General features: G+C 52.9%; 1 protein-coding gene across 1 annotated transcript in view; it reads right to left on the bottom strand.

Moving 5' to 3' along the window:
• SKOR2 (SKI family transcriptional corepressor 2) overlaps positions 1 to 2646 on the bottom strand; it is a 36422-nt gene extending 33776 nt beyond the window's left edge. The window contains exon 1 of the mRNA XM_047086154.1: positions 49 to 2646. Coding sequence (XP_046942110.1) covers positions 49 to 2646 — 2598 coding nt within the window. The remainder of the gene's footprint in view (positions 1 to 48) is intronic.
• Positions 2647 to 10807: the final 8161 nt, after the last annotated feature.

Raw genomic sequence — 10807 nt, 5'->3', positions numbered from 1 at the left:
ATTTAAATAATAATAATTAGCTTGAAGGAGCCTAAAGGGGATATTTACATCTTTGTAGGAGGGCTGCTCCTCCAGTGATGGATGGTGGACCGGGCTGCCCGGGCTGCTGCCACCGCCGCCGCCAGCTTTCTGGGAGGCCAGAGGCGGGGGCGGGGGCGGGGGCAGGTCTGAGCCGCTGGGGTCGCCCAGTTTCCCGTCCTCCTGCAGCAGCCTGGAGGAGTTCAGGGCGAGTGGGAAAGCGCCCGCCGCGGCCGGTGCGCGGTCCCGGCTGCTCGCCTTCTCTGACAGCCCTCGGCCCTGGAGGTAGCGGCCGCCCCCGACTAAGGGGTCCCCTAGCAGGATCCCCGTCTCCTCGTCTTCCTCCTCCTCGTCGTCGGGGTCTCGACCTTCTTCCTCCTCTTCTTCGCCCTCGGGGGGTTTGTGGCCCTCCACGTCCACCTCCTGCTCTTCTTCCTCGTCGTCCTCGTCCTCGGAGCTGTCCTCGCTGGGGTAGCTGCAGCTGGTGCCCCCGGGGGACAGAAGGCCTCGGTGGTGCGGCTGCAAGGCCAGCGGGGGCGGCGGGGGCGGGGGCGGCGGCGGGGCCGGGTGGTGGCGCTCAGAACCCGGCTCGTCGGGCTGCGGGGGCAGGAGCAGCAACGGTGACGGCGGCTGCGGGGGGTGATGATGATGGTGGTGGTGCGGGTGGTGATGGTGATGGTGGTGATGCGCTTGGGCCGAGTGTGGCGCTCCCGCTGACGCCCCGTGCAGCTTGGCCAGGCTCTCCGCGTCGTCCTTGCCGCCCACCGGCCGGAAGGCGCTCGAATGGTGGTAGCTGCCTCCGCCTGCCTTACGCCCCTCCAGGAGGTGTGGATGGTGGGGTGCGGGCACTCGGGCTCCCGCCGGGCCCGCGCCGGCGGCCGCGGCCCCTGCACCGGACACGGCGCCGGGGTCGGCTGGCGGCGTGGAGCCCGCGCTGCAGTCCCCGCCGCTGCCGCCCGGGGGCGACTCGAAGAGAGTGTCGCGAGCACCCGCGCCCCCAGCCGGAGGCGGAGGGCCGGAGCCCGGGCCATTGGCCACGACCGGAGGGGGCTGACCTGGCGGGGGAGCGGCATCGGCGCTCCCACCGGCGCCGCCGGGCTCGGCCAGGTCCAGGAAGGCCTGGCGCAACAAGGCGGGGCTTTCTCCGAGCGCGCAGCCGAGAGCCGAGGGCGGCTGGGGCGGGGGCTGCAGGTAGGTGGGCACGGGAAGCCCGCCTGGGGTCCGCGGAGGCCAGAACATGCAGAAGGGCGGGTAGAAAGCGTCCTTGCGGCCCGCGGGCCAGAAGAGGCCGGACAGGCCGGCCTTGGGCGCCGCGCCCGCGCTGCCCGCGCCCCCCAGGGCCTCGGCCGCAGCGCCCGCGTCCTCCTTCTTATGGCACAAGCCGAAAGCGGCGGCTGCGGCCGGGAAGGTGTAAGGATGCGGGAAGAGCCCCCCGCAGCCGGGAAACTTCTGCAGCACGCCCCCGAACGAGCCCTTGCTGGGCACCGGTATGACCGGGTAGCTGCGCGGGCCTTTGGCGCCAGCCGCCGCGCCCGCGCCCGCGCCGGCGCCAACGCTGGTCACGCAGCCGCCCCCGGCGCCGCCCCCTCCCGCCCCGGCGCCGCCCGAGGCCGCGGCCACAGAGAGGCTGGCGGCGGCGGCCGAGAGACTGGCGGCGGCCACAACGGCCGCCTCCTGCAACGAGTCGTCGTCGTCGTCGAAGCGCGGCCGCTTGTGATGGGCGTGGGGCGCGCCCGCCAGCTCGGCCAGGGGTGGCGGCGGCGGCGGGGGCGGGGGCGCCCCCAGTAGGTGCGGACCCAGCAGTCCCCCGCCTCCAGCCACCGCAGCCGCCGCTGCCACGGCGGCCGCCTTGACCGAGCTGAGCGGGTGGCAGGCGGGGTGCGCGCCGGGCTGGGGCAGCGCGCGCTTTCGGCTACCGCCGTTGAACATGGCCTTGACGTCCTCCCAGGCGAAGACTAGCTCGTCCTGGGGACTCTTGTCGGTGAGCTTGAGATGACGGCGCCAAGAGTTGAAGTTGGCTGCGTCCGGCTGCGTGTACTTGGCGTCGGGCGTACGGTGGGAGTGGAAGATGAACTTGTTAGGTGAGAAGTACATGTTGCAGTAGCTGCACTTGATGCACTTGGCGCGGGAGCTGTTGTAGCGCGCGGGGATGAAGCTACCGCGGCAGCCCCAGGCGCACTCGTGAGACACGTCGAAGGCGAAGTTGTCGGGCAGCTTGGGCGGCCTGTTTTCGCCCAGGAACGACTTGCACAAGCGCTCGGCCTCACGCTTGGTGATCATGCCGCAGCGGCGCGATGAGATGGGCATGGCCCCGGCGCGCCGCAGGATCTCCAGCTGCACCGGCGTGCACTGCACGCACGTGATGCCCAGCGCCACACGACGGTTGTGGATCTCGTTGTAGCTGAAGTTCTTGAGGAGAGTGTTGGAGATCTGTGCCAGGCACAGGCGCTCCTGCCCGTCGATCACCAATGACACGATGGGAATGCCGTAGAGGATCACCTGGCCCACCTGGTTGGGTTTGAGGTTGGCGTGGCCCGGCCGCGGCTGGCTCAGCGCTTCGGGCTGGAAGGCGCTCGACGGCGATGCCAGCAGGATGTCGTTGGGCCCCGGCAGCGGGCTGGAAGCCATTTCCTCCGCCGCGGAATCCCGGGCCGAGCCCTCCGGGTCTGCCTTGGAGACTGGAACGGAAAGGAGAAAGCGTTGACTAGAGCTAAGACAGAGGGGTGGGTTGAATCGCTTAACTAAAGAATTATAAGAACTTCCTTGCTTTGGTTGAGACAAGGTTAGCGCTGGGCAAAGGAACCAAGTTTCAGACAGAGGGAGTCATTTCTCTTAATTTTCTTCAAGGTCACCCTTTGGAAATGCAGGGATTGGGAAGTACTTTTCTTCTGTTCTAAACATCCAAAGAAAGTTAACTGCTTAAAACAATGCAATCAATTCCTAAGAAACTCAAGACCTTGTCTGCGATTTCTAAAAGTTGTTAGAAAAAAATGGCGTGCCCGCCAGAAATTAGAAAGTAATGATGACAGTTGTAACTCTTGCAGATTCTAAAAGTTCTAGAAAACTGGGGGTTGGCCATTGAAACCCAAATTTAAAAAGAGAGACCATTTACATTTGCTTAAAAATAGATTGATTTTGGTTAAACAGTAAATCCAACCCTTTACGAAAGTGATTTTTGTGGTATTTGTGGTTTCCTTGGGGGAAATACGCTACTGGTTGAGACACGACTTATTAAAGCAAAACGAAATCCCTTCTCCCCACCTTTGCCATTAGGTATTTTGGTACTGTAATTAGATTTGTTTTGAAAGATGGGGAAATGTACAAAGGCATATACATGATTGCACCAAAATAGGGCGCCTCACTTTCAATCTTTCAAAAGCCACTTGCTGAACTCAGTTGTTCTGGTTCCATAGAGGTAGCTCAGAACGACGAACTTGTAGATTTGTAGGCATTTAAAAACAGTTTTCTGTCATTTCCGTGACAACGAGCAAGTAAGTACAGGCCAAGTTTGAGAAGCCCAGAAACAGTCTAAAGAAACTAACAATTCCTGGGGATCATTATTGGTGGGCTTTAAAAGGCCAAGTGAGTTTTGAGATGAACCTCTTTCTGTACGCTTCTTTTTCTGATCTATGTATTCATCTCTGTATCTTTAAGGGGAGAAAGATGACCCTGGGTTTAGAGATTTCGTGGACGAGGTAATCTGTAGGAATGTCGGAAGCAGAAGCCCAGCGTTGGGCCTGCGGTAAAATTTCTATCATCTTCGGTCATTGGGATACCGTAAGCGGGGAGAATTTCCAGTACGTTGAAAAATACACAAAAAGCAAGCGAAAGAAATCTTTGTGATAAATGCTGCTAAGTCAAAACCAACAGAGTTGTTCATTCCCTAGGAAGACAGACTGTGACCTTTCCACGGCTACATGTCATGTGGGGTGCCGTGGCTACCACTACCCTTTGCCCTGGAAGATCACCAGTGGCCACTAGCATCTCTGCTCTTGGCCAAGTACGCTGGAGTTTGCTATTACAGCGATTTCAGAGGATATACTGTCCTACCCTTTCACCCAAATTGCCACATCCTTGTCCTCTCTGAGCCCCTGAGACATCTATCCCGTCGGGTCCCTTTGCCCTGCTGCCCCCCGGATCCTCAGCTCTCATTACCTTCTGCGGCCTCTAGGAAGGTTGAACAAACCTCGACGCGATCAAACGAGAGGAGAGCCTGGCTTGTCACTTCGGATGGATCGGAGACAATATTTCCAGGGGACAGAGCGTTAAATGGCAGTTCAAGGCACAGTGATACCTGAGCCTAACATAACCAGCACTAATTTCTCCAAATGGTCCTTCAATGCTCATTTGCCCCCCAAACAGGATTCTTATGATCGTCATAAGACCGTGGGATTAACAGGAACTCTCGCTCAGGAGCAACGGCGCTCCCCCGGCCTGGCCCTGGCGGAGAGCTGACCTCACGTTCGAGACCCGAATTCTTAGCAGCCTTAAACTGGGTAAGGTGTCTCTTCCTGAGTGCCTTCCACTTTCACCCCAACCCCTCCCAGAAACTCCTATCAGAACAGAGACACAAATAAGAGGGTTGAGGTTGGGGGAGGTTAAAAACGAGTGAGGGGAGAAGAGACAGAAGTTAGTTGACCTGAGAAAGGAAGCTGGCGAACTTCCCTGACCGGCTCGAGAGCCAGAGACCCCCAACTTGACTCCCCTTGTTCCCAAACCAATCGCCACCCTAGCCCGCCGCCGCCGCCGCTCAACCTAACCCGGAAAATCGCACCGCTGGGAATCTCAACTCGTGAGTCGCGTGCTGTGTGCCCAGGCAGGGCCGGCAGGTTCCGCAGTACCTGGTAACCCCTAGGTGTCTTTACGCGCGTGGCTGCCGGCCCATCTTCCGAGGGCGCTCGGAGGCGAAGCATCCAAGCGGGTCCTCGAATCCAGCGGGCGGGACTCCGAAGGGCTCCGCGTGAAGATCCTGGCGCTCGTGGGCGCTAATGGAGCTCGAACCCGGGTCCGGGGAGAAAGACAGCCTGAATTGTGGCGGGGCGTCCCCTGGACCGCAGAAAGTGTGGGCGCACAGAAACCCGCGGCAGGCGAGCCCCAGGTGGAGCGCAGTCTGACAGCGCCTTTCTCTGTCTCTGAACTCCTGTCGGACCGAGGGGACGCCACCCAGCGGGCAAGGTGACGTCACCGTCTCCCTGACACTCCACATTAAAGGGCTGGCATGTTACAGGGAGGGAGGGGGAGAGCGAAAGCGAGAGCGAGCAACACCGAGATCCTTTCTCAGCAGGCAAGAAAGCTAACACCTAACCACCCCGCAATTGACAACAACCTCTTCGACCCAGAGCAAAAAACATCAGTAGTGCTGTAGCTGTGGACCAGATTTAGGGGTGGATAGTCGAACAGTCTGCGTGCATCCCGGGGACCTGGATCCTAGAGGCCCCGGATCGGAGAAGGACGTCTCTAAATTGACAGTATCCCTGCCGGTTGTTTGTCCCCTCCCCTTATGTCTCTGAGCCACCTCCTTCGTGAATGATCCCTCTGGTACAAGGTGCAAACCAGTAGCCTCACTGTGTCTCCGAAGGTATAGAAACTACAGTCAGCTGGAGAACAAATCAGCTTCAGCGCCTCGTTTGAAACACTGTGAAATGAGACAAAAAGGAGAAGTTTCTGCGTGGGGTTCCCAATCTAAAAACTAGGAAGGAAGCATGAAGAGTGTCCTTGCTTTCAAATATACATTTGCTTTTTAGGACAAGATACAGAAACTCGTTGTAGCAGTCTCTATTTTGGAAAGCGTACAGTTAAGTAAGGACCCCAGTGAATGCACACAGGCATCCGTCAACTTCATTCAGAATAGTTCTCCAACCCATTTTATAAGACCCAGGCAGGCCACCTCAGCACAAGGAAAAGGTGAGTCAGGAAAGCAGGGAGGTCCCCAAACCTGACCCGCCATTGAGCCACTTGCCAATTCTCCCAGAAAACTAAATTCCTCAGGGAACTATGTAGGAGCATGCACAAAATAAAATACAAATAAAGGCAACTGGGATGAGAAAGAACCATTCCCCACAGCTTCCCCTAAGTGAGGCATACCCTAAGATACAGTGAAATGTCAGTGTATTGCCTCCTCATTGATCCCCTGTCAGGAGTCAAAATGACTACCCTTAGTTCATCAGAAAGAGAAACAGCTATCTGTTGAGAGGACATTCTAAGAAGGATATCGGCAGGGGGTGAGATTGGGGGATCCTTTAAATTCTTCCTTTACTATCATAGCTGAATTTTTTTTATTGCCGCCTCATAAACACACAGGCTTAGAATTGGGCAGGCACATTGTGGAAGTGACCAAATGACCTCCACTAGCTGGGAAGCCCAACCAGCCTCGATCACAACATTAATAACAAACTACCACTAAGTACAAGAGTGAAAACGTGCAGTCCTAACACTTCATCAAAAGTCAAGAAAACCGAGAAGAGTGGATTAAGCAGAAAAGTGGGAGGTATAGGATTTGTGGCTGTTTTAAATCAAAATGCCAAAAACACAGTTTCAGAGCCATGAATATTGTGACTTTTTTCGGGAGGGGGAGATAAGTTTCAAAGGGCAATGAAATAACTTTTTGCCCATTTCCTAGTTTCTAAAGGCCTTAGTGGCACAAATTAGACTCTGTCCTAAGGTGCTGAAGTCAATGGACTGCTCCTTCTCCAGTGCCTTCCAAGCCTCCCATCCTTAAAAAAAAAAAAAAAAAGGAAAACTCACATTTTGTGTTTCCCCAGTCCATTAGCCAAAAGAGCATCATTGTCATTCACAAATCCCTTCCCTCCTAAGGCTGAAAGGCATTTCGCTCTTCTGAAGGTTCCAGAGCCAGGCCTGGTTTTTCCTACCTTCCCTGCCTCCTCTCTGGGGTCTGGAACTTTCAAAAAGCAAGGTCCCGGCTTGCTTACTGTTCCTAGAGCCCAGGCTGCTAGAAAGAAAGTGTGAGCTGCTTAGAAAGGAAGACTGACAATGGGCCAGATTTTAAGACTTGAAAACAGAAAAATACCCGAAAAGTCCTATCAACTCATTAGCGCGCCCATTACGTCGCTGTTTGGTTACTGCAGAGGAGGAAGCACCATGGGGTTTTCCCTTTTTAGGGAACTGTTCCCATCTTTGTCCCCTCTTCCCAACTCCTTTTCCCCTTACAGATCCCTATTTTGAAAAAAAAAAAAAAAGTATCTTCAAAATGATCTTTCCTTGAAAAGAGAAACAGGATGAATCTTTATCTTCCCTCCCACCCCGGGTTACCCTGAGAAGTGAATCCCCCGCACTCGATGTTACCTGTAGCCACCTCCTTCCCTAATTGTTAAACACAAACATTCATACATTACTTTGGGGCTTACTGCCATACAAACCTGGGACTTTATTTTAATGCAAAAACGTTTCACTGGGAAGAGAAATGTGTGGTGTTAGGTTAAGTTCCTTTGTACAAATAATTCTAAGGTAGCTCAGAATTTTACTTCCCTCAATGAGTCTGGGGTGCCTGGTTGGGCTGTCAGACCAATTATATTTTTGGAAGGTGCACGGGGGGGGGGGTTGGAGAACAGTTGTTCAAAGCCAGACTCTCTATTCCAGAGAATCTGCAGCTGGACTGCAAAATTACATCTTGTTAATGTGTTTTGAGCAACTTTTTGCCACCCACTCTCTCTCTGACTCTGCTTTTCTTCTCAGTTTGAAAAAGTCTCCTGGTGGTTCTCCCATTTTCCTCTCGTGGACCAGGGGCGCCTGATTCTTGTCAGTCCCTGTCCTTGCCCCTGAGACCCTGGGAGGCTCAGGGAGGAGCCAGCAGTGGTGGGAGGCGGCAGGTCGGGCCGAGTTAATCAATGCTTTCCTATTCGAGCTGACATGCATTTTACACGTCGGGACTCTCCTCAGCCGGCTAATTGATTCAAATTGTTTTATTGGTTAAACTGGTGTCACCCGTTTGCATGATGTATCACCGCACGGAGGAGAGCATTTCCACTCTCATCTCCGTTCCGGGCGGCTGCGGTTCACCCAGGCCAGGGACAGGTAAAGGAGCCCAGACACCGGACCCAAAGGAAAACCGCAAACCGAGCTGGCCCCCGCGGAACTGGAGAGGCGACGCCTCGATGCAGGCTCACGGGGCTGTACGGCAGGCTGGATGGAGGTTTCCGGCTACTGCTTTTAATTGGGTGAAGCGAACCCAAACCTGGCCGGGGAGTCCTCCACTTTGGACGCAGTCTGTTTCCGAGCTGCGCGGAAGACCCTGCGGGTTTGAGCCCGAGGCCAAAGCAGAGGCAGGATCTGTTCGCGGTGCTGACGCGAACGCACCGCTCAGAGGCGTAGCCGACCCTAATGCATTCAAGGCCCTCCCGGAAGAAGGCTCCCATCCTTGTAACCGTCAGAGACCTAGATTCGTCTCTAGGCTCGAACATGGCTTTGTAGGCTTAAGAGGCAGGCAGGTGGGGGCACAGAAACATACTCCCTACTTCTGCCACACCTGCCCCATTTCCATGGACGGTTTTTGCATGGGCCCACAAGGAAGATAAAGGCCTTAATATAAATTCATTACAATTACAAACACCAGGTATTTTCTCTTCTCCCACTCTGAGTCTTGGTATTGGAGAACCCATGACAGTTGCAGAGAAAAGAAATACTCTATCCCTCTCATTCGTTCCTCTTTACCCCATTCTCAGCTCTTAGGCAGAAACATAATTTTTTCTGTGTCCCTGACTTTGATATTTCTGCATCAGGCAGGGCAAGAATGTTAGCTCCAAGTCTGCTAAAGGAGACTCACATGATCCAGAAGGAAACTGGAAGGCTGGCAGAACTGGAAGGGACACAAGAATTCGGCTGTATCAGAAAGTACAGGAAATTCAGTCAGATGAAATGCTATAAATGTCTCCTTGATCACTTAGGAGCTGTGGATTTTTGCTTTTATAACCTAACCTCCCTAAACCCCAGTTTCTTCATCTGCAAAATGAGGAGATTGATATGTAGCTCACAGGGGTGTTTGAGAGTTAAATAAGATAATGTATGTAAAGTGTTTGGCACACAATAGTCATTTAATATCTGGTAGCACCTTCCTCAGAGAATGGGTACAAGAGCTAGGCCTGCACTGTTACAACATAACATTAGGAATGTTCAATAGTCCCAGAATAAAAGACATCAAAGGTAGTTTAGCTTAGTGGTGAGCAGAGAGGGAACCAAGTTCCCTGGAGGAATCTTAGTCCCTTTCCTTAGAGCTTCGTTATCCTGCCCGTAGCTGGTCTAGTGTTTATTTTGTATACAGGTAGCCAGAACCCCAGCAAGTGTTTGCTTATCCCGTTTTAAATATGTTTAATAGAAATTAGCGATGACAATGACCATAATGATAAGACTTACTGATAGTCCCTAGTTTTCACTTTCTATCCAAAGGAGCTTCCTGAAGCCTGGCAAGCCCAGCTCAGACTCCCTGGTTTTTCCTCCATTGCTCTAGCTGGAGTTACATGAAACAAACCAAGGATGAGAAGCAAGTCAAAGACTCATCCATGATGGAAGTCACGGAAGAAATGAGAAAAGCCTCTGCGCATTCTGAGGCTGTCTCTTTTTCTTTGACTCTTCTCCAAAATATTGTCTATAAACAAGGAAGGGCCTTTTTTCCTCGGGTAGAGAAGCCTGGGAGGATAAAATGGGAGCACAGACATATGTATCTAAGCCAGAATTGGGGAAAGGAAGGGGCAATGAACATATCTGCACCTGTATCCCTGCCTTGGTGATCCCTTGAGATCCTCATGCACCAATGGCTATGGAAATCTTCTTATCTTTCAAACAAACAACTGTCAGAAATGGACTGTGGGGGAAGGAATCAAGAATTAAATCCCCTTAATCAAAGGAAATCATTCTCACAAGAAAATTTGCCCTTGGGTATGTGGCAGGGAAGGCTCTTACCCCACCAGTTCCCAGAGGCCAGGGACGAATGGAAGCATTTGCTATGGAACTTTCTTTTTTATAACAAAGAATTCACCTTTCTTTACGAATCCTCACAAACGTGTAAACACAGCAAGGTATACACATGGGCACGTAGTTTACATGAAGTAATAAAATCCAGAATGGAACATATCCTTGGTGTGCTTGGTGGTTATTTAGCAAATATTACTTGACCAAGATAAAATTCAAAGTCACGCAAAATACCTGAGGACACACATATGCCCATGAATACATGCTCCTTGAACACACCTGTGAATGTGCATGGAAGAGGGACTCTGGCACAAGGAATAGCCCACTAGGCTCTCTCCCTTCCCTCTCTTCTTTCTCTCTTTCTGTGCATGCATACACATATGTACCCGCCCCTTCCACTTCCCTCCTCCTCATATTGGGAAGGAGGGGGTCCTTTGAAATGGAGGTGGTCCCAGCTGGAAAACCCCAGAGCTCATTTAGATCACATCACTTCAGGCTTTTGTCTCTGCTCCTGAATAACCTAGGTCGCTACAACAAAAGGATAGGCATCTACATGGAGTTTTCATTGGCAAAGATGTATCTCAAAGATGCTGCTATAATAATGAATAACGAGGCAAGATGCTTGCTTTTTTTGATTGCCACTCCTAAAGAAGGGAGAGGACAAAAAGGGAGAAAAAGAGGGGGAGAAAGTGGAGCAAGAAATACAGGTTGTGGGAGAGAAAACCAAGGCAAGTATTTGGGTGAATTTACGCAAAAGACTCTTTAATTGGAGGAAGACCAGCTATCACCAAGAATAAGAAATGTGGTTTGGGGGTTTTTTTTGTTTGTTTGTTTTTTGTTTTTTGTTTTTTTATAAACGAGCTCTTTT

The sequence above is a fragment of the Lynx rufus genome, unplaced genomic scaffold, assembly GCF_022079265.1.
Source record: "Lynx rufus isolate CCGP_SWC_20201006 ecotype Redwood Valley unplaced genomic scaffold, mLynRuf1.p SCAF_20, whole genome shotgun sequence".
In the NCBI taxonomy this organism is placed as follows: Eukaryota; Metazoa; Chordata; class Mammalia; order Carnivora; family Felidae; genus Lynx; species Lynx rufus.
The sequence above is the reverse complement of the archived record's forward strand: the minus strand, read 5'-3'. Positions and strand labels throughout refer to the sequence as shown.